We start from the raw sequence: 23,376 nt of genomic DNA on the forward strand, positions 1-23,376 counted from the left end.
GTGTGCGCGGGGGTGAAACTCAGCTCAGTGAGGCTGTGTAACGGCCAGTCTCTAGCGTTAGTGATGGGGAGGGCTTGGGTCACCCACGCGCTGGAGAGCAAAGATAACTTGGAGCTCTGGGAGAGAACTAGGAACCGGGGCTGCCTGGGGGAGAGGGGGCAAGTGGGGCAATTTTCCCCAGACCCTGGGCCCTGCAGGGGCCCCCATGAGAACATAGTATTCTATAGTATTGCAACTTTTTTTTATGGAAGGGTCCCCGAAATTGCTTTGCCCCAGGCCCCTGAATCCTCCGGGTGGCCCTGCTGGGATCAAACCCCTGTCCACACCCCTTCCCAGCAGGGACCAGCTCCACTGACACGTGCTAGAGGGAACTATTTCCTGGCAGGTCAGACACATGACTCAGACCACATTCCAATGTTCTCACTCCCGGGACGTCTCTCATTTATGTCAGCGAGACCAGTGGTGTGTATGGGAAGGGGGTGAGGTTGAGGGGCGGAGTAGGTTGTGCTCAACCTTGATGCGATGTGGGAGATTCCCATGGACCCATGGAGTTGAAAGCTTGTGTCACGTGCATCCACCCTGAAGCCCCTTCTCATACCCGTCCCACAGCTGTGCTCTGGGGGTGTCACTCCTGCCCCCCGCTCAGGGCCGGCTCAAGGCACTAGCACTCCAAGCATGTGCTTGGGGCAGCACTCTGGCTCCTTTTATTTATTTATTTTTTGCTTGGGGTGGGAAAAAGCCAGGAATCGGCCGTGGCCAGAGCCCTGCCGCTGGAGAGCCAGAGCATCGTGCCCTGGAGCTGAGCCCAGGCTGCGACAGCAAGAGGGGCTCCCGGAGTGTGTGAGGAGCCGGGGAGGGAGGGAAGCAGGGCCCGGGATGCAGGGTCCTGCTGCCACCACTGCTGCTGCTCTGAGTCTCCCAGGGTGGCACAGCATTTCCCCGCCAGAGCAGGTTGTGCAGGGCACCACCGGGCTGGGTAGGCAGGGCCGGCGCTTCCATTAGGCAACCCTAGGTGGTCGCCCAGGGTACCAGGATTCGGGGGGTGGCATTTTGTGCACTCCCCACGGAGCCACAGGAGCTTCTGGTTCCACTCCTGTCACGCCGCCGAAGAAGGACCTTCTGCTGACATGCCGTGGAAAACAGCGGCAGGCAATTGAGCAGCTCAGTGACTGCTGCTGTCGCCTGTGGCATTTCAGGGGCAGGTCCTTCTTCGGCAGCGCGATGGGTGTGGAACCGGAAGCTCCAGTGTGCCTCATGGGGAGTGCACAAAACGCCACCCCCTGAATTCTACCTGGGGTGCTAGAAACCCTGGCGCCGCTCCTGTGGGCAGGGGGCATGGATCCCGGCTTGTGCGCTGATGGGGCCAGTGGCTGGCCAGCCCAAGCTGCCAGCCAGCCCAAGCTGCCAGGGAGTTGCCCCCTCTTGCCCCCGGATGCAGCCCGCCCCGCACCTCAGCTCCGCTTTGCTTGCCCCGGACCCCACAGTGCCAGGGTGAGGAGAGGCAGAGCCTGGCTCTGAGCAGGGCAGCTGGGGATAATGCCCAGCCGGGGGACCCCTGCAGCTTGGGCACCTGGGGGTCAGTGTCCGTCCTCTCGGCTCTGCCTGCACGGGGCTGGGGAAGCAGCTGGCAGCACCTGCCCCTCTCAGCCCTTGCACCCCCCATCCCGCTCACAGCCTCTCCACTTGTACCTCCCCCATCGATCCTCCCCACCCCCTTCCCCTTGTACTCTCCCTTCACCCACACCTCTCCCCTTGTAGCCTCGCCCAGCCCTCTCCTCCCGCACCTCCCCCTTCACCTCTTCTCCCACAACCCTCCTGATACCCCCTCTCCTCCTCCACGAGCACATCACACCCCTCTTCTCTGCCCGTGTGGAGCCCCCAAGCACCCCCACACCCGCTCCCCTGCCTGAACCCTCTTTCCTAGATCCCCATCCCCTTCCAGGTTTGAGGGTTAGTCCCTGTGCCTTCCATGTGCATTTGGAGCACTAAAGATGGGGTTGGGGGGGGCGAGATTTATACTAAAGTGAAATGAAAATAGGAGAAACGGTGTGATCCCTACTGCAAGTGTAAATGGGGATTGCTGTGGTGAACGAGGAGGTCACGTTTTCGGGGGGGAGAGAGCCCAGGGCTGGGGTGGCAGTGGGTGCAGGTGGGGGAGGGCACTGGTGTGGGGGGCAGGCAAAAATTTTTTTTTCCTTGGGGCAGAAAAAACCTAGAGCCGGCCCTGCCCCCGCTGCTGTGTGGACAGGGATGATACAGCCCTGCGGTGAGCACGGGGCAGGGCAGCCCCCGGCTCGCTGGACGAGGGGGCGGGTTGGTGCGAAAGGAGAAGATTAAGGTTACTGGGGTTAAAGGGACATTATCCACCTCCCTGCACCTCAAACTACTGACATTGTCCCTGTCCCAGTTTTTACAACAATGAGGCAGAATCAGACACGGGGGAAGAAAGTGAACTGTGACATTCGGCTGGTGGGCCCGGGTGGGAGGGAGAGAGGAAATGAGGGGGGATTTGGGGGGGGAGAAGTTACTCTCCTTTGGGGCCATGGTGGGTCCCAGTGGGGTGGCTGGTTCCCAGAAACAAAGCAGGGAGGTCTCAGCTCCCCCGCTCCCCCCCCCACAAGCCAGAAGTGTCTCTCTACGGTCCCTCTGCTCTTTTTGAAAGCCGGGGTGGCACCGGTTTACTCTGTCAAACATTCCCCGATTTCATCTGACCTGGGCTGGTCCGGACATGCACTCACAAGACAAATGAGAAGCCTGGAGCAGCAGACACCAGGAACCGCCTCGAGCTCTCTGATCCTGGTGCCCCCTCACTTCTCACCGATGGGTCTCTGCTTCTACCTGCGTCACAGCCTCTCCCGGAGCGATTCCAGCCAACCTCGCGGCACAGCATCCCAGCTGGGCCTCAGCGCAATCCCCGCGTTATTGGTGCACAGAGTCTGAGGGTTGGGGGGCTTCTCTCCCTGGTCGCTGTATTAAATCTGGGAAATCTATTGTGGGTTGGCTCCTTAGCTCCCCCCATTGAGGTCAGGAATGCCGGAATGCCATCTTCAGAACCGCAGCCCTGTCCCGTTCCAGGGGGAGCGGAGCGGGCTGAGTCCAGGAACTGAGTGATCCCTGCACCACAGGCTGAGCTGGGCCTGGTGCCGCCATGGGTGACACTGCAAGGGAAGGAAAGGGTTAACACCTGCTAGCAGGTTCTCATTACTCTATGCCAGGTCTCACTGCTGTGCCTCGCCTGGAGCTGTTTGTGCATCTGCTGCCCTCGTGTGGCGAGCGGGGAAAGGGAAAAACCGCAGCCTGGGTTTTTGCATTACCAGAACTAGGTTTGTGTCATTGTGTAAAAATAATATCACTTGCACAGTAATACCGGGCGGTGTCCTCGGCTCTCAGGCCGGTCATTTGCAGGTACACCAGGCTGTTGGAATTATCCCTGGAGATGGTGAATCGCCCTTTAACCGAGTCTGCATAGCGTGTGGTGCTACTATCCGTGCTAATCTCAGAGACATATTCCAGCCCCTTCCCGGGAGCCTGGCGGACCCAGCTCAGCCAGTGACTGCTGAAGGCGAACCCGGAGGCTTTGCAGGAGAGGCGGAGAGAGTCTCCAGGCTTTTTCACATCCCCTCCGGACTCCACCAGCTGGATCTGGGACCGGACACCTGCGAATAAACAGAAACTTAGAAAACAGATGTAGAACAATAAATCTTTTGATTCTGCAATGTGTTCACGGGTAGGAAAATACCTTCCCAGGCTGCTACAGTGAAAACTAAATGGACCCAAAGATTCATTTTCCCTGGTCTGACAGGGGCAAGTTCTATGGGAGAGTCTCTGCGAACAGCCCAGACCCAGGGGCTGCGGATTGTCTCTACGGGTGCAGCCTGGGCAGGGAGAGAGACAGATTTATACAGGAACCTGTCACCCCTATTTGCATATTCTCCTCTTTATAGGAGGCTGAGATTTCTTTCTTTAGTGGTTTTCATTATACGTACTAGGGCAGAGAGAAGGATTCAGATGGTCTCCTTTCATCCGTGCGTGCAGCGCCCAGCACAGTGCGCTGGGACCCTGTTTATACATTTGGATAAGAAAAGAATGAACCAGACGCCTGCAGTGAAGACAATTTCCCTGACACGACCTCAGTGCCCGATTGCTGTTACTTTGGGAGGGGGGGGGGGGGAGAATCAGCTCTGGAGCCCCCGCGCAGGCGTAGTGGGGCTGTGGTACGGCGGGTCAGCGACAGGGGAGGGGTCGGGTCACAGGGTTCCACTGGGCTGGGACACACCTGGAGACAGAATAATGCCCCAGGGCGCTGGGAAATAGCTGGGACTGATCCCCGGCCCAGCCTCTTTCCCAGAAGCGGCGGCTCCACTGACCCGGGCTCTGCCTGGTAGGAAATATTTCCCGGTAGCTTTAACCACCCGGGACAATCGCGGTTCGCTTCACTCCCTGGAGCTCCCTCGGGAATTGCAAGGAGCGGAGCGGTTGGAGTGAGGCAGGCAGCGCTCTGCTCTGTATTGGTGCTTTCTGCTCTGCCTCCCTCAGCCTTAAAACACTGGTCACTCCACGGAAGTGACTGGATTTTCACAGTGTAAAACTTTCACTTATGCAGGATAAAATGACAAGAGCCGTTATAATATTCCCTGGGATTCCTCAGCCCCGACTCAGAGAAGATGAAATTTCCTAGTTTTTACTTTAAATCTGACCAAAAACTTAACCCTGTCTGTGCGCCTAAGAAGTGTATCCTCAACGAATCCGGACACAGTGTTTACTTAAAGGCTAATTCTTACTCTAGCCCACAAAATTATGATTTAATCTAAATGCCCAATTTTAATCCTGGCTCTAATTATAACAGTAGCTGCAAACTTTACCCTACTGTAACACTGACTCAGACATTAGAGTGAATCTTGGCCCTGAGACTTATAATTACCCATAATGAACCATTCCCTTACCCCTACCAGAATGTCAACCCCAATCCTGCCTTTAAACCTAATGCTAACCCTAACCCCAATCATACCTTTAGCTCCAACCTTAACCCCATCCCAAACCCTAATCTACTCTTATCTCTAACCTTAACCCTAAATTTAGGCATAACCCGAACAGCAACACTCTGATTGATTCTGTTTTATGTACTGCAGCAGAGCTCTGACCTTGCCCCCGTGGGTCCTGCGCTTCTAGGTGGTTTATGCCAGCCTCAGTGGCTCACTGCGACCCTCCCCGTAGCCCTTCTCTCTCTAGGGCCAGGGTTACAGTCTACTGAGCCCTTTTCATCATAGGCTGCAAGGAGGTTGGTGAGAGAACTCCCACAGCCTCTGTTGTCCCTGGGGGCTTATTTCAGAACAGTTCAGCCTCCTGTCCTGACAGAAGCCCAACTTCCCCTCCCAGGAGATGTTCCTGTAGTGGTGGGTTGGGGAGAACCCAGGCCCACCCTGTACTCTGGGTTCCAGCCTAATGGTAGCAGCTGTTGGCAACCAACCTTTCACTGCCAGAGTTGCTACATTTCCCTGGGCCACTTCCCCGCAGGTCTCCTGTTTCTCCTTTCTTCACCCTTACTTTGGGGCTCCCTTATGGATGGTCTGAGGTTGTTTTCAGTAACCAGCCCTTCAGCTGCACTTCCTCTCCTCTGGCTCCCCACTACCTGATTGGAGTGAGCCCTTTGTATAGTATCAGCAGGGCCTTAATTAGAGTCAGGTGGTCACATTAACGTAATGGCCTCACCTGACTCTTTGCAGGTTAATTAGAGTCAGGTGTTCTCATTAGCCTGGAGCAGCCCCTGCTCTGCTCACTCAGAGAACAGAAAACTGTTAATCCAGTGGTCAGTATATCTGCCTTCTGCTAGTCTGCTGTACCCAACTGGCCTGGGTCTATCACAGTACATATATTTTAATAAGGCTGAATTTTCTACTTCCGAAATCTTGCTCAGTGATCTCTAATTGCTGAGAGGTGTGTGTGTGTTTTTCCCACTAGAAGCCCCAAGCGTTGGATTAATTGTAACCTTCTGCGCAGGGCCAGCCGCATGGCGAGCAAGTAAAGTCTGGAATTGCAAGACCACTCGGGAATACATTTTAGAGACAGTGAGGGAGCAGAGTGTTCTTGTCACTCTGGTGACAGGAAGGAAGAGAGTGCTCTGTTCAAATTATTACATATCTTATGTCAAACATCCGACTTCCTGGTGAGAGCGATGGATGCGAGAACGGGGCGTTATTAAAGGAACGGAAGTAGATGACCTACTTTTGTGTAGGTGCTCAGATTGAATCCCTTTATATTTTACAGACCTTTGGTGCCCCGAAGGGAGACATCCACTCAGAGAGAAAGTTTTTGTCTGAGCTTCTACTCCAGCGAGTCTCTCGCAGTAATACTGGGTGGTGTTCATGTGTCAATACAGCAGGTCTCCGTGGTTGTCCCTGGAGATGGTAAATTGGCCTTTTACTGATTTGGCGTTATCTCTGCTGCTTCCAGAGCTGTCTATGGAGCAGACCCATTCCGGGGACCCAGCTTATCCAAGACCTGCTGAAGGTGAAACTGGAGGCTTTGCAGGGGAAGGGGAGAGAGTCTCCGGGCTTTTTCACATCCCCTCCGGACTCCACCTGCCTCCGGGCACCTGCAAATCAACACATGATAAGAATCAGGAGATTCTTGACTGAGAAGATATCTCAGGAGTCTCCGCTATTCTGAGGGAGAAAATCTCTGAGTGCGGTGAGATTGTGGAGGAGATGGAGTCAAAATCTCATTTATCTGCCTGGGTCGGGAGTTCTCGGGGGATTTCCTCTTTCACCCCCTGGACCCAGAAGTCTCTGGCTTCTCGATGCCAGAGCTGCTGGGTCCGGGGAATGGCAGGGTTTAAGCAGGGAGCTAAGTAAACTTATTTGCATATCCTGCTGTTAGTAAGGGGCTGAGAAACCCAGCCCCTAATGTACTTGAAATCCCGAGGTCGGAGCTCAGACAGGACAGTGACAATTCCAGAGAGTCTGGCAAAAGCTGTGTGACTTTATCCTTAACACGCTGCCTGATACTTAATCAGAGAGTCAACACTGTGCTTAACAGAGAACTCGGGGGCCACTGTCAAATTTCCCTCCTCTGCACATAGGCCAAGCTTTCAAAAATAACTATTCTAATAGTGTCAAATTGTGTTCGATTTTTTGAGACGCCTTAGAAGGGGCTTCATTTTCAGAGTTTGGGAACTCTCCGACAGGAGAGGGTTTCCCTCTCTGACAGAAAAGTCCCATTTAAGAATTCCAGATGGGCACGCAAAATATGAGAGACTTAACACCACTTAAGAAAACATTGCTTATTTTAGGATGAGGGAAGACAGGCAAAGAGAAAGATGATTAATTTTACAGCATCGAATTGGAACATTTTTGAAGCCAATTTTCAAAGGCAGGAAGGGCAGTCGGACAGCCAACTCCCACGGATAGTGAATTCTCTTTGGGCACCTAACTTGTTTTTGCCACGTTCACAATCTCCCCTTGTTCCTCTAGAGCCAGGAAGGAGGGTGAACGTGTTGCTAGGGATGGTGGGGTGAATAATGCGCAGCTGCGGAATGTTTATTTGGCTGTGGAGCATTCACCATTAGTGGGTTTTTTGGAGTGACTAGTGACCTGATTACATGGGCTTCCCCTCCTATTCTATACGTTAGCTGAAGTCGACTCTAGTAATCAAACTGCCCCTGGTCTTATTGTGTCTGAGGTGCACGGGGAGTGGGGAGGGAGGGGTGCACCTCAGGACAGGCCGCCATCCAGCCCACTGTGTGAGAGAGAACACAATCCGCAGAGCAGCTAAGAATCAGGATGGTTCCTCTCTAACCAGCTGCGTGGGGCAGAGGCGGAGTTCCTCTACGTGAGCTGTACCTTGTGTCTGGAGGGGACATTGCAACTGGGGGCGCCCGGCACACCTCTAAAAATGGGTCTCGGTAAATCTTTATGTTTATCGTGAAATAGTTTGTGTGAGGTCGAATGTGGGACACCGAGCCAGGGACGGGAGCAATGTAGGGAAATGTTGTAAGAACAGAGCGGTCCGCCCTGGAAAGAAGGCAGCACTAGGGCTGTGAAATATTAAAATCCCACTTCATGCTGATGTAGGGCTCACTCCGTGCTTGGGCCCTTGTTCTGCGACCTCTTCCCAATGGTTCATTTCACCCACAGGGAATTATGAGTGGGTTGAGGGGGCTTGGAGGCTGTGAACCGGCCCTGGATGGTGGGGGAGTAGTAATTCGTGACTGAAGATTTGTGATACTGGAGCAGCCACTCCAGTCCCTTTCCCAGCCCCTGCCTGACCCAAATCATCCACCGGTCGTTAGCAACATATTCCCCTCTTTATAAAAGATACAAACTCCTTCCCTTCATGATGTGAACTTGCTGTCATGGAGCTTCCGATAAGGACTCTCCTTCCTCATTTCGGTGTGTGCAGTGCCTACAACTTGGCGGTGGGATCCTGGTGATACTTTCATATGGCTGGAGAAATAAGGAGAGGATGTAAATGACGTCACATAACTAGCCATTAATGTCTAGGGACTGCTCTTAAATCAACTCTGGTGACGGGAAATATTCCCATTGTCTTTAGTGGGCTTTGGCTCATGTTGTGTGAGAGAAGAATATTTGGCCAGAGAGTAGAACAGATGGGAATTATACAGACCGTGATTATTGGGATCGCAGAAGTGTGAAAATGTATCCTCTCTTTTAAGATTAGGTCGGAATTATAGCTGCAGCCCTGGGAACCCGGATTACATCCTAGAACTTTAAGGGAGTCTAAAATTTACCTTGGGAAATGGTAAAAATGACACATAATTTGAACCACAATCTCAGCTTCCTGGATGTAGAGAAATAAAATTTTCAAGGAAGGGGAGTACATGAGAAAGTGTGGACAAGCCAGTGTGTCTGTATAGGGGGAGATGCAAGGTCAGAGACAGGGCAGAATTTAACAGGGGCATTTGGCTAATAATTTGCAATGACACATATAATTAGAAGATACACTCTCCTCCCTCTGTGATCGGAGCACTGTGACCATGAGTTGAGAAAAAGAGGGGTGGGGTGGGAAGATGTTTTATAGATAGACAGATAGATAGATGAGGTGGATGGGGATAGATAGATGCAGGAATGGATGAACAGAAGGCTCGGTAATCGGAATTGGCCCTATGTTCTCATGTTGTATAGATTATCGTTTATTGATGAGGCCAATATTTATACGAGGTATTTAATGTGTTTCTAAGTCAACTTTGCACAACGATAGACCATCAATGCACAGTGTCTCTAGGACTAGCTGGGTGACTTTCTATAGCTGTGAGGCTTTGTGGTTTGGTTGATCCTGCCTTTTCCTCTCCTTTGGGAAATGGGGACGGTGCAAGGGTGTTTTTAATGCCTTTTGCACATATAATTTATTTACATGTATAAATATTTCAATCAAATATTTGACGCCGAGGGTCTCCCTAACCGTTTTAGGTCAGGCAGGGACCAAGCCCTGGATCTTTGTCTTATGTGAAACTGATCTAGACTAAATCAGCCCATCATGAACTGAACGATGTGTTTTCTCTTCTGAGTTCCCAGTGCCTGGACTGTCAGCGTTAAACCAGCTGGGACTTCCCCTACAGACCACAACAGGCAGTTTGTGTCTGAGCTCAGACCGCTTCCCCTCACTGTGTCTCTGGGGCAGCAACACAGGGCGGTGTCCTCTGGTTTCAGGCTGTTTATCTGCAAGTAGAAATTGGAGCTGACCTTGGAGATTCGGTCTCTGACTCGCCCTGGACGCTGGGAGAAGAGTGGCTGCTCACTGAAGATTTCCAGTAGCTGACCAGCCATTGCAGCCCCTTCCCAGGCGCCTGTCTGATCCAAGCCATCGATCTGTCATCAGGATTGAACCCGCTCACGGCGCATTTCAGCTGAGCGGATTCTCCGGGCTTCTTCGCTTCCGGGCCAGACTGGGTCAGAACAACCTGGGAACGAACCCCTGGGAAAATGGACATAAAGACTGAACAAGGAGGAACGAGGGAACCAGACACACTAATTCCTTACACTGTAAAATAATAGGTGTGAAACTCAATAAAAGACATGCTACAAGTGGCATTAATATAAAAGCGAAAATAATAACATTGCTCTAGTGTTCCCGGTGCTCTGAATGGGATAAAATACCTTCCAAGGCTGCAAGAATGGCAACGAAATGCAGCCAAAGTCTCATTCCCGGTATTGGAGGGGAAAGTGCTCAGTGGATTGGCTGGTAACTATACAGGCACAGGGGGCTGCGGATTGTCTCCCCGGGTGCAGCCTGGGCAGAGAGAGAGAGTGAGGCAGATTTAAACAGGAAACAATAACCTCCATTTGCATATCCCTCTCCTTAAAAGAGATATTCCTTCCTTCAGTCATTTGGAAATTCTTCTGCTGGGCCACAGAAAGTTGTATTCAGACTGCCCCTTCCTGTGTGAATCTGCAGCACCTTGCTGTGACCTTGTCTGATTAAAATACGACCATATAGATCATTGTTGAAACCACTGTTCTAGATGTGAAACAAATCTTGTACAAAGGTTGTGGAGTGAGGTGTCTATGGAAAGGTTATGATTTGCTGCTTATGGTTATGCTGTCTGTATGCATGTATCATTTTTGTATGTGAAGTTATGAATATTGGCTCTATACCTGGATTTCAAATGTTGGCCTGTAGAGTACCACCCACAAGGTAGTTAGCCAGCACATCTTGGAGAGAATGTTCAAATTAAGTGGCTACAAACTGAAACTCTGAACAAAGGACTGAATGACCCATCCAAGCTGTGGATGTGCTCCAGAGACATGACTGAAGCCAGCAGTTTACTCCATCACTGCTACAAGCCTAAACCAAGAACTTTGCCATTACTGTATGTAATTGATTCTTTTAACCAGTTTTAACTCTCAACTTTCTTTCTTTCTTTCTTTGAATAAACCTTTAGATTTTAGATACTAAAGGATTGGCACCAGCGTGATTTTTTGGATAAGATCTAAATTATATATTGACCTGGGTGTGTGGCTGGTCCTTTGGGATCAGAAGAACCTATTATTTGATGGGACTGCTTGTAAAGAACCACTCATCTCTGAATCCAGTGTTTTTGGTGGTGAATGCCTGAGGAAACTGCCTGTCATAAACAGATAGTTAAGGGTTAATGCCTCTTTTACCTGTAAAGGGTTAAGAAGTTCACCTAGCCTAGCTGACACCTGACCAGAGGAACCAATGGGGGAACAAGATGTTTCAAAAGGAAGGAGGGAAGTTCCCTTTGTTTCAGTTTCAGCCGGAGTGAAAAAGATCAAGGAACCAGCCTCTTATCAGAGTAGTAAGTTTTAGAAAGGAATAAATAGGTTTATGTTTATTTTCTTTTTGTAACTTGTCTTGGCATTAGGGGAATAATCAAAACTGGGTATTCTTGTGTTTACTAAGGTTTTTGCCCAGGAGAAAATCCTCTGTGTTTTAAATCTGTTGACTGTGAGATCAGCTTGTATGCTATCTCCCAGAGGTTTTTTTCTTTTACCTTTCTTTTCTTTAATTAAAAGCTTTTTTCCCCTATGTTTTAGATTCAAGGGGATTGGATCTGGACTCACCAGGGATTGGGGGGGGGGAAAGGGAAGGGGAAGGAGAATGAGTAATTCTTCCTTGTTTTAAGATCCAAAGGGTTTGGATCAGTGTTCACCAGGGAATTGGTGGAGGAGTCTCTCAAGGCTACCCAGGGAAGGGAGTTAGTACTTGGGAGTGGTGGCAGCAAAACCAGATCTAAGCTGGTAATTAAGCTTAGGGCTTCTCATGCAAGTCCCCACGTCTATACTCTAAAGTCCAGAGTGGGGGTGAAACCTATGACACTGCCTTTATGTTTTCTTGTTAGCCCATGCAGTGAAACGGGAGTTTACTTTTGTGGCTGGTTTTGTATATCTTATACAAGAATAACCACCTGTTTGGGGATGTTTGCCCTATTTCTCAGCCATTCATCCTGAATGTGGCATCCTCAGCTGTGACCCACTAAGCACGGTTACAAGCAGAAATCTCTTTCTGTCTATTTATCATAGGTTGGATCCCCATGGTATCCATATCTGGCACAGTAATGCAGAGCGGTGCGCTCAGATCTGGGGCTGCTCAATGGCAAATGCAGCAGGTAGTTGAGTTGTAATAGCGTGGGATTGTTATTGTGTGTGTGTGTGTTGGGGGCGGGGGGAGATTGGCCTGCTATAGATTCTTACCTCTTCTTCCTACATCCCCTGTTTCATGGTGGTTTAAGTAAAAGATTTGCCCTGGAGCTGAAATGAAATGATAAAAACCCAACTAAATATATCAGGAATTCTTCTACCACCCCTGGAGGGGCAGCGAGAGTGTGATGGGTGGGAGAGGGGAGGGCAGGGACGCTTTATAGAAGTTTTATCTTTGTATAAACTGCTCACCATTATCTGGCATTTCTCTTAAAAGACCCGAGGGAAATAAAGCAAAGAAGTATTAATTTGGAGGCTGTGGTAACACAGGTGACATCCTGTGACCTTTAGGGAGGCAAAAGTTTATCTTGGGAAATTGATAAAATGACAAATTAGTGGAAACAGAATCTCATCTTCCTGGAGGTGGAGAAATGAGCGTGTCCAAGAATGGGGAGTCAATGAGAAACTGTGGAGAAGCCAGAGTCTCTGTACAGGGGGAGAGGCATAGCAGGATTTTAGAGAGAGTTGGGTTATTAATTTCCCTGGGCACCTGTGAATATAAGAGACACTATCCGCAGTGTGTGATCCCAGCTCTCTGACTAGAGGTTGAGAGAGGGGGAGGGGTAGAGTATGATCCATGATGGATCGATCGATCATAGAAGTATAGAAATGTAGGGCTGGAAGGGACCTCCAGAAGCCATTCAGTCCAGCCCCTGCGCTTTGGCACAGGTGCAGCCTGAGGCCAGGGGAGATGAGATAGTGGATCAGGCAGGGAGTCAGATAAGTACAGAAGCTGTTTAATAGGCTTCTAAGCAAACATTACACAGCTCTACGGCACTCGTCAGGAGTGTTTTGGGGGAGTAACCTCTGCTCATTGATAGTTGTCCTTGTCCGTGTTTTTCTTTATTCCAGTTTTTCCCAGCACACAGAACTTGGGGATTCACATGGGGAGTGTTTGGCATTTTCTGGGCTCTATAGAATGTATTGTGAGGCATAGAACAGTTTATGGGACCCAGCGTGTCAGTCCCCCCATCCCAGTCACGAGGTGCCGGCCTCGGGATCTCTGCTGTCTGTGGCACTAGATTTGGCTGAAGAGCCGAGAACATTTTAACCATTTCAAGGGAAAACACTGTTGTCTCTTGTGGGAGTCCAGCTCCCGGACTGTCAGTGTCAAACCAGCTGGGAATTCCCCTGCTGACCGCAACGGGAGGTTTTTGTTTGAGCTCAATGTCATAAACAGACAGTTAAGGGTTAATGCCTCTTTTACCTGTAAAGGGTTAAAAAGTTCACCTAGCCTAGCTGACACCTGGCCAGAGGAACCAATGGGGGAACAAGATTTTTCAAAAGGAAGGAGGGAAGTTTTCTTTGTTCAGAGATCAGAGGGGTAGCCCTGTTAGTCTGGATCTGTAAAAGCAGCAAAGAATCCTGTGGAACCTTATAGACTACGTGACGTTTTGGAGCATGAGCTTTCGTGGATGAATACCCACTTCGTCGGATGCATGTAGTGGAAATTTCCAGGGGCAGGTATATATATGCAAGCAAGAAGCAAGCTAGAGATAACGAGGTTAGTTCAATCAGGGAGGATGAGACCTTGTTCTAGCAGCTGAGGTGTGAAAACCAAGGGAGGAGAAACTGGTTTTGTAGTTGGCTAACAATTCACAGTCCTTGTTTATTCCTGAGCTGATGGTGTGAAATTTGCAGATGAACTGAAGCTCAGCAGTTTCTCTTTGAAGTCTGGTCCTGAAGTTTTTTTGCTGCAAGATGGTCACCCTAAGATCTGCTATTGTGTGTTCAGGGAGGTTGAAGTGTTCTCCTACAGGTTTTTGTATATTGCCATTCCTAATATCTGATTTGTGTCCATTTATCCTTTTCCATAGAGACTGTCCAGTTTGGCCGATGTACATAGCAGAGGGGCATTGCTGGCATATGATGGTTTATATTACATTGGTGGATGTGCAGGTGAATGAACCGGTGATGGTGTGGCTGATCTGCTTAGGTCCTGTGATGGTGTCGCTGGTGTAGATATGTGGGCAAAGTTGGCATCGAGGTTTGTTGCATGGATTGGTTCCTGAGCTAGAGTTACTATGGTGCAGTGTGCAGTTGCTGGTGAGAATATGCTTCAGGTTGGCAGGTTGTCTGTGGGCGAGGACTGGCCTGCCACCCAAGGCCTGCCACCCAAGGCCTGTGAAAGTATGGGATCATTGTCCAGGATGGGTTGGAGGGGTTTTAGCTGGCCAGTGGAGTCCTGTTGGTTTCTTTCTTGGGTTTGTCTTGCAGTAGGAGGCTTCTGGGTACACGTCTGGCTCTGTTGATCTGTTTCCTTATTTCCTTGTGTGGGTGTTGTAGTTTTGAGAATGCTTGGTGGAGATTTTGTAGGTGTTGGCCTCTGTCTGAGGGGTTAGAGCAGATGCGGTTGTACCTCAGTGCTTGGCTGTAGAGAATGGATTGTGTGGTGTGCCCAGGATGGAAGCTGGAGGCATGAAGGTAGGCATAGCGGTAGGTAGGTTTTTGGTATAGGGTGGTGCTAATGTGTTCTTTGTGAACCAAGCGCTTTCCCGAGCTGCTGCCCGTGGCGCTGGCTCGCACCTCGGGACCCACACGTGCTCCCCTCTGAACACAGCCCCTCTGCCAAGCAGAGACCAGCAGAGACGAGCAGGTGCTGCCCTTGTCACAGGAAAGACACGAGGTGCTGGGTTGCCTGACAATTGGCTTCTCTCCCTCTCCTGTGCGGGCACATCCACACGGATACAAGATCTGCCAGGGGCACGTGCTTTGCAGGGCTGCATGGAAAGGCGCAGGGCAGGAGCCTCCCCCCCGCAGTGAATGGGAGTTTTGCCCCAGGAAGGGCTGGAGAGGGAGGACTCCACCATCCTATTTCCAGCCTTGCTCCTTCCCCAAGCTCATGACGGGCGGTGAGACCCCGCACAACGCGAGCCCTGGGAGAGCTCCCCCGTGTCAGGGTGTAGCTGACAGTGCGGGGACACAATGGGTGTATAGATCCTGTCCAGACATTCTTATAAACTCCAGGGGTAGGAATTGACAGCGGATTGGCAGGGATCCGGATCCGGATCAGTTCAGTGCCAGGGCAGGGTCCTTGCTGACAATGTTCCCGCAGAGCTGGCACCTTCCTGCTCACGGAGGGGATCCAAGCTCAGGAATGGGCCTGTGGTTCCGCTCAGCGCATCAGGGACCACTGGGCTGTTGCACTTCGCAGCCACATCTTCATTGCGGTGCTAGATCAGGGGAGAGAGAGGGAAAGGACCCCGCTAATGCAGGGTTTTGTGCTCCCCTGTCCATCCAGCAGGGCAGAGTCTAGGGAAGGCAGGTTGTGTGGTTGGATGTGGTCTATGGGGGTTTTAAGAGCGGGTCACTTGGTCCTGCAAACAGTCTCCCTGTTAATCGCTATGGAAGCGGTGTGCGAAGCAACCGCAGCTCACCCAGCAGGGATGTCACCGTGTGGAACAGGGCCGCCCAGAGGATTCCGGGGGCCCGGGGTCTTCGGCGGCGGGGGGCCCTTCCGTTCTGGGACCCGCCGCCAAAGTGCCCCGAAGACCCGCGGTGGGAGCCCCCTGCCGCCGAATTACCGCCGAAGCGGGACCCGCCGCTGAATTGCAGCCCGGTCTTCGGCAGTAATTCGGCGGAGGGGGGCCCCGACATGGGTCTTCGGGGCACTTCGGCGGCAGGTCCCGCAACGGAAGGGGCCCCCCGCTGCCGAAGACCGGGCTGCGCTTCGGCGGCGATCCCGCTTCTCCCCCGCCCCGGCCCAGCCTCTTACCCCCGGCTCCCTCCTCACCCGGAGTCTCAGCGCCTCCGGAACAGCCGCAGCGTGTGGCCGGCGGGGCCTGAGCCCCGCCCCGCTCAGAGCCGCGCGGTGAGGGGGCGGGGCTCAGCCCGGAGCTCCCAGCCCCGCCCCCTGACCACGCGGCTCTGAGCGGGGCGGGGCTCAGGGGCCCCGGCGGAGACTCGGCGCTTGATGCGCTGAGGCTCCAGGAGCTGGGCTGAGGCGGGAGCCTCCGCTGTTCTCTTGGGGGCCCCTGCAGAGCCCGGGGCCCTGGGCAAATTGCCCCCTTTGCCCCCCCCCCCCCCCCGGGCGGCCCTGGTGTGGAAGAGCTGATTGGAGGTCAAAGGAGAGAAAATTCGGTCTCCGCCTGGGGCAGGCTGCTGTTTACACCTGTTGTGACTCCCCCTGCCAGCCTGGCGTGCTCAGGAACCCAATCCGACAGTGTCCTGCAGGGATCGACAGGGATCTGTGCTGACTTCTCTCTCATGAGAGCAGGATCGGGGCCTCGGGTGGCGGAGAGAGTCCCGGACCCGGGTCACATGTACTAGGTGTAGCTGAGAAACACCTTTGGGGGCAGCTCCTCAGACGGTGGGAATGGTCGGAGCTGAAGTCAATGTCAATTCACAGCGGCTGAGGACCGGCCGCTGCTTTTCTCTGGTCTTTCTTCAGAGTGATCAGAGCTGCAAAGGGGGGGAGGGGGGTCCCAAACCCAAGCGCCTTTAAGTGGAGCCCTGCTAGCAAAGGAGCCTCCAGTAACTCGTGCGGATTATTGTCTAGCTGCGGTAAAACAACAAACAGAAAAACATCCCCAGCAGTGAGTGTAATTCACAGCTGCTTGGATGCAAACCCCGCTAGTGCTGGGGAAGAGGAGAGAGGGATTTGGGAGCTGAACTGTCCGGGTGAGGTTTTTTCGTGGCTCTGGGACAGACTGAGTGGCGCCCTCAGACCCCATTGTCCTAATTCCCCCACCCACCCACCCACCCACCCACACACACACAATCTTCCCTTTTGATCTGTAGGATATTTCCCAACCCTAGACATGTGAGGCATTCGCTGCAGGAGCAGGTCACTGGAAGGAGGGTGCTGATGGGAAAGCGGGGACTGGGGGGGGGGGTCAGGGGACATTCCTTCCAATTAAGGTAAAAGGGAAAGACACCAGGAGCCTTTTACCGAAAGGAGGGAGAAGCGGGGAAAGAAACACTGGTGGGTTTTAGACTTTAAGGAGTGAAACTCTCTGATCTCGCTTCCAGTCTGGGTGGGAAATGAAGTTCTGCGCTGAAAGAAGAGCAAATGCAAAAGAGATTCACCTTTAACAAGACAAGTTGCCCCCAATAAAGCGAGTGACGAATACAAGCCCCGTCTTTCTTTTGAGTCCAAGCGATGCCCTTGGAATGAGGTTACAGAGCCATCAGCAGCCATTGCTGAGCAGAGTGGAAAACAGCGCAAGTCAGGGGCTGTGCAAACACGTGTAAAAGCCAAAGAAAAAGGGTGTGTGTGCTCAAAAATTGTTTTGCTTGGGGCGACAAAAAACCTAGAGCCGGCCCTGCTTCTCTGCCATCCTATCCTGTGTTGGGTAGAGATTTATGTATTTATAGCACAATCACTGTATGCACTGTAGGGGATTTTATGGAGCTTACGTTACATTTCTGATCCTTGGTGCCACCTGAGTTATTGTTAATTATTGTACCCTGCTGTCATTATGAGCCACTCGGAGACCCCTCTTCCACTTCCTCAATTTCCTGTTCTTTGTTTCCTGGGTGTTAGTAGAGCATCCGATCTGAACACCACGTGTTATTATTTTGTTACTATTATTATCATCAACATCTTCATCCTCCTCAGCAGCTCGATTCAAATAAGTGCTCCTGAAAACTTTCCAGGTCAACCTCATTTTCCATATTTCTCTTTCCCATCCGGTGGGGAAGGACTGGATTTGTTTGTGTGTTTCCCCGAAAAGCCCTTGGAAGATCCAGAATACTTCATTTTGCTGAACAAGCGCTGCCAGCACTTTTGTAAATGTTGCCATCAGGGCGTTGGTGCGTGTCACTAGGCTCACGATCCTCCTGTTCGTGGCATCACCTTGGTCCAAATATACATAAGAAGTTCGCTCAGATTCCGTACCCGCCTCCCCTTTGCATTTTCTTTCCACGTACATGGAGTGTTATGGGGAAGGGGGAGAGGAGAATCTCAGCTCTTTCCGTTCAAATTGTGAAAATTAAGTGGTCAGAATCCGCTTCCCCTTTTTGTACCAGTCCCGCTCTGCTCTGTGTCACTGTGTGTCTCTGGCGCAGTAATAGGTGCCGGTGTCCGCAGCGGTCAGCGAGCGGAGCTGCAGGGAGAACTGGTTCTTGGAAGTGTCTTGTGTGATGGTCGTTCGGCTCTGCAGAGCGCTGGCGTAGTTAGTGTGCCACTGACTCGAACTGTAGTAAATGCGTCCCACCCATTCCAGCCCTTTCCCCGCGGGCTGCCGGACCCAGTGCCAGGCCGCGCTGGTGCTAGAAACCGAGTCTCCGGAGATGGTACAAGTGAGTGTCAGGGACTCCCCGGGTTTCACCGCTCCCGGGCCCGTTTCCCGCAGCTGCACTTGGGAGAGGACCCCTAGGAAGGAAATACAGAAATTAATCAGTGAGCCAGGCTCCTATTCCCTGGGAGTGGGGACCAGGTGAAAATAAAACACCCCGAGACCGCACCTAAGGGAGTGAGGCACCCAACTGCCACTAAATTCCATTGGGTTCCGTGCACCTAATTCCCTTAGGTTCATTTGAACAGCGCCTCTTCTGCAGTCACTGCAGCAGGGAACCCTCGTGACCCGCAATAGACACGTACCTAAAGGGGCCACCAGCATGAACAGGAAAATCAGCAGCAGGTTCATCTTAAGTGAAGGTGCAAACTGTCTCCAGCAGCCAGGCCCGGGCAGTTCTGTGTCTTAGGGGAGACTGAGGCTTCTCCAATCAGGGGTTTGTATTTAAACAGGAACCCTCCGGGGCAGGGATTTGCATGCGAGTTTCACAAGGCGACTATAAGGGATGACAGGGTGTGAGCTCTGTCAGCACATGAGGATCTCTCCCTGGGGTGCGTGTCCCCCTAAGACAGTGAGTTCAGCTCAGAAAATTATGAAGCCTCCTAAGGCGTATGGACGCCCCAACTCAATTTAAATAAACAGCATTTGGTCGTTTAACACTCGTAAAGGTGTGTGAGATTCTCAGCCACGTATAAGCGCAGGACAGCGCCTTCTTAGCACCGGAGGGATGTTTGAGAAAGGGAAATGTAACCTCCTCTCTTGTGGCTTTGGCGGGGATTTCAATAGAGCCCCAGGGAATTGGGAAATGGAGGGTTTAACTCCCTTACAGTATCTCTGATATCCTACCGTGCTCGGTAGAGATTAATGATGGTGCTGGGGGCAGCACTGCATTTACTGTACAGGCATAGCTACATTCCCAGTGAATAGCGGCTTTGTTGAAATCAGTTCCGTTCAGTGGAAGTCTTTGGGCTGATCAGGGCCGGCTCTACTGTTTTTGCCGCCCCTAGCAGCGCGCCGAATTGACGCCAGAGGGCGGGGGCAGTCCGTGTGCCCTTAATGCGGCTCGCGCGTTTCCCCGTCGGTGGCAATTCGGAGGCAGCTTCTCTCTTCAGCCGGAAGACAGAAGCTGCGCCCCTGCCGCCCAATTGCCGCCCCCGCTGAAACTCGCCTGCCGCCCTACGGGCACGCGGCCTGCCCCCGCCGTCCCGCAGCAACTCGGGGCGCTGCTTGGGGGCCAAAACACAGGGACTGCCGCCCCTTGCAGATTGCCGCCCCAAGCACCGGCCTGGGATGCTGGTGCCTGGAGCCGGCCCTGCGCACAGTAATACCGGGCGGTGTCCTCCGCTTCCAGGCCGGTCACGTGTAGGTAGAAATTGGAGCTGTCCTTGGAGGCTGTGAATCGCCCCTGGATTGCCGGGGAGTAGCTGTTGTCAGACGATGTATAATAGTAGATCAGCCACTCCAGCCCCTTTCCCGGGGCCCGTCGGACCCAGTTCATATAACAGCTGCTGAGACCAAAGCCGCTCACGGGCACAGGTCAGTTTGGTGGATTCTCCGGGCTGGACTGGGTGAGAACCAGCTGTACCCGGGCCCCTGGAGACAAACAAAGCGGGTTGTTACAGGAAATGTTTAAAAGGAACAGTGACATTAAATAGATACAATCGACGGAAGGAGACAGACAGCTCGGCAGATATTGGTCTAATACATCCCTAGCGTGACTCCATTGGCCTTCCCACGCAGGATGTTGGAGAGGGGATTTTTTCTAACGCACTCACATCATTTAGCAGCACGAGCACTATTGACTTTCTGAGTGTTCCTGGGGAACTTGGGAACTTCTGAAAAGCCCCCTCAGCCCGACAACTGCAGAGATACCGAGAATGGGCGGGTGAACAGACAAACAAACGCACATGAGAGTCCAGCCAGGAAAATGTGGAGTCTCAGCGGACCCAGCCTGGTGATGGGAGGGGAGCGCAGCCCGGTAAATCCCTGAGCCAGATGCGGGGCCTGTGGCTGGGACGCCCGAGTCAGTGCGTAAATAGGGGCTTGGCTGTGCCAGCTTTGCATAATCTGGGGAGAGCCGGGCGGGTTGGAAATAAACGGTGCCAAATTCAGCAAGGGGCGCAGGCCCGATGAGAGATTGAGGGCGGGGGGGCGGTGACCTGATAGGGAAGAGCAGAGACCAGAACCCTCAGCCAAAGAACGGGACTATGTGAAAACAGAACCAGAACTATCCCCTGACACTAGTCTTTGGACATGACCTACAGGCAATCTGAAAGCGATGCTTCCTTACTGCGTGTTCTTGGCAATTTGGCCAAACCTCACCCCACAGCTGTTTCCAACATGCACCTCCTGCCCAAGACAGGAGTTTCGAAAAAGAAAGCTGGAAGGAACCATTTGGGAGCCTTTGAAAATCCCACACTAAAATGGTTTGGTCTTGTCTCTGAACAGAGTCCTAACGGCTGTATTCAGGGTGAACCACCAGGTGTATAGGAACGGCCCGAAATTACCCAGGAAATAAAACAAACTCATCTTTAACTCTTCTCCAGCTTGTGCTTATGCATTAAAGAGCAAACAGAGGCAATGCGCTCATGGAGCACCCTTCAGCCTTCTCCAGGTATCTGCAGAGAGTGACAAAATTATGGTGTGAAAAATTCTAGGGCGGGTCCACCACGACTCTAAAGAACATAAGAACAGCCAGACCGGGTCAGACCAAAGGCCCATCTAGCCCAGTGTCCTGTCTCCCTGCAATGGCCAGTGCCAGGTGCCCCAGAGGGAATGAACAGAACAGGGAGTCACCCAGTGATCCACCCCCTGTCGCCCATTCCCAGCTTCTGGCAAACAAACTCTTTAAATAATGTCTCTGGCATTTCTTCCTCTTAGTTCATGTTTAGGAGGCGGGTTGAAGGGCAGAAAGCTAATTATTCATAGTAATTGAGGCGGATTCTATTTCTCCATTGCTGTCCGCTAAATAAGCTACTCTCTGTTCTGTCAACATAGTGAGTCTTTAATTACCAATGTGCATTTTTAGAGGACGGAAGCCCTGATTAAGGGCTGGAGACTTTACAATCTATGTATCTGTGTTTACACTGCTCTGCCCTGTCAGTGCCTGCTGCTCTCTGCTGGCGCTGAGAATGTTTGGATTCGAGGAGGAGGTTTTTGTATTCACTGCAGTTGATTTCTGATCGCTGTGTCTCTCGCACAGTAATAGCGGCCGGTGTCTTCCGCTTTCAGGCTGGTCATTTGCAGATACACCAGGCTGTTGGAGTCGTCTCTGGAGATGGTGAATCGCCCTTTAACGGCATCACTGTAAAACGTGCTGTGGCTATTAGCAGGGCTGTATATCCGTGATACCCACTCCAGGCCCTTCCCGGGCGCCTGGCGGACCCAGCTCATATGGTAGCTGGTGAAGGTGAACCCGGAGGCTTTGCAGGAGAGGCGGAGAGATCCCCCGGGCTTCTGAATTCCACCTCCGGACTCCACCAGAAGAACCTGGGACCGGACATCTGGGGGGAAAAGAAGAAGAAAAAGCTCCGTTAGATTCACCTTAGTACAAGACCTCAGCCAAAGCTCACAGAAGCCGTTGGGAAGATGCCCATTCACTTCACTGCGCTTTGGGTTGGGGCAAGAACGTCCAACCTTCCCCGGAGTCTCCCACTAAAGTTGGGGGCGGGGGGGGGGGTAGAATTACCTGCAAGGGCTGCTAGAATCAAGAGAAGATTCAGCCACGATATCATGTTGCTGACGCGGGAAAGGTTTCTGACGGTAACTGCAAAGACACCAAGACCTTGGCCTGATCCCTTTTCATTCTCTGCCGTCCAGGAGAACACAGGATTTATGCAGGACCCCGAGACACTGAATTTGCATCACCTCCTCTTGAAAAAAAACACCACACCAGAAACCACAACCCTCGTTAAACTGAGGCCTTCCGGAGTCGAGTTCAGAGGAAAAAAGCTACTTGGCTGGAGAGGAGGAGCTAGAGTCTCTCTTGTAGGATCACTCCTTCAATGATCTCTACAAGAATGCTCGGCAGGGGCGGCTCCAGGCCCCAGCACGCCAAGCGGGGCGGCATGCTGCGGGGGGCGCTGTGCCGGTCCCCGGGAGGGCGGCAGGCGGCTCCGGCGGACCTCCCGCAGGGTCCCCTGGTCCCGCGGGTTCGGTGGAGCATCCGCAGGCACGCCTGTGGGTGGTCCACCGGAGCCGCAGGACCGGCGAGTGGCAGAGCGCCCCCCGCGGCGTGCCTTGGGGCGGGGAAATGGCTAGAGCCGCCCCTGATGCTCGGGACCTCTCATAGACAAAATGCACCATTGATTGTTCACCTGCTGCTGAATTCTGTCTCTTCTTAGTTTGTGAGTCCTGGCCACTGTGTGTCCTAGTGCACAGAGCACTAGACTGGGCCATGGGAACCCGGGTATTCATTCCTTGGTCTGCTGGGTTGCCTTGGATAAGTCATTTCTCTCCGTAAAATTGGAATAACCTTTTAGGTTCACCTAACCTTCCTTTGTGAAGAGCTCTGACATCCCCTGCTGAAAATCGCTTTTATAAAATGCTAGGGGTTGGTGTTATCACTAATGTCTGAAAATGTCCTTTCTTCTTCTATGAGAAGGAAGAGGCAAGCATTTGAAACCAGGAGCGCAGGAACAATTTTTATAGTGGGGGTGCTGAAACACTGAACCAGACTGTAAACTCTGTATATAAAGGAATCACCTTCAAGCCAGCACCCCAAGGTCCAGCACCTATGTTTGAAATTCTGCCTTGCAATGCTGGACTACGTCAGAATTATTATTAGATTGGCACCTGAAAATTAAAGGTTGGGTGTGGATCCCCGCCTAGCCTGCTTTGAATGTTTTAGCCCAGAAGATGAATAACTGAATTCTGCTAGATCATACAGTAAAAATGGACAGTCGGTACCCTGAAAGAATCTATCTGTGGGTTAGGGTTATAACTCTGCAGGGGTTTGTAGG

The 23,376-nt window shown here is 52.1% G+C and overlaps 2 gene segments (V, D, J or C); both read right to left on the reverse strand.

Annotated features, from left to right (window-relative positions):
• Nucleotides 1-18,163: 18,163 nt before the first annotated feature.
• LOC123348486 lies at nt 18,164-18,766 on the reverse strand. The segment is given in 2 exon segments: nt 18,164-18,492; nt 18,721-18,766. Coding segments are annotated over 2 exon segments (375 nt in total).
• Nucleotides 18,767-21,423: 2,657 nt separating this feature from the next.
• LOC123348489 lies at nt 21,424-22,149 on the reverse strand. The segment is given in 3 exon segments: nt 21,424-21,461; nt 21,610-21,918; nt 22,104-22,149. Coding segments are annotated over 3 exon segments (393 nt in total).
• Nucleotides 22,150-23,376: the final 1,227 nt, after the last annotated feature.

Source organism: Mauremys mutica, chromosome 13, assembly GCF_020497125.1.
Source record: "Mauremys mutica isolate MM-2020 ecotype Southern chromosome 13, ASM2049712v1, whole genome shotgun sequence".
NCBI lineage: Eukaryota > Metazoa > Chordata > Testudines > Geoemydidae > Mauremys > Mauremys mutica.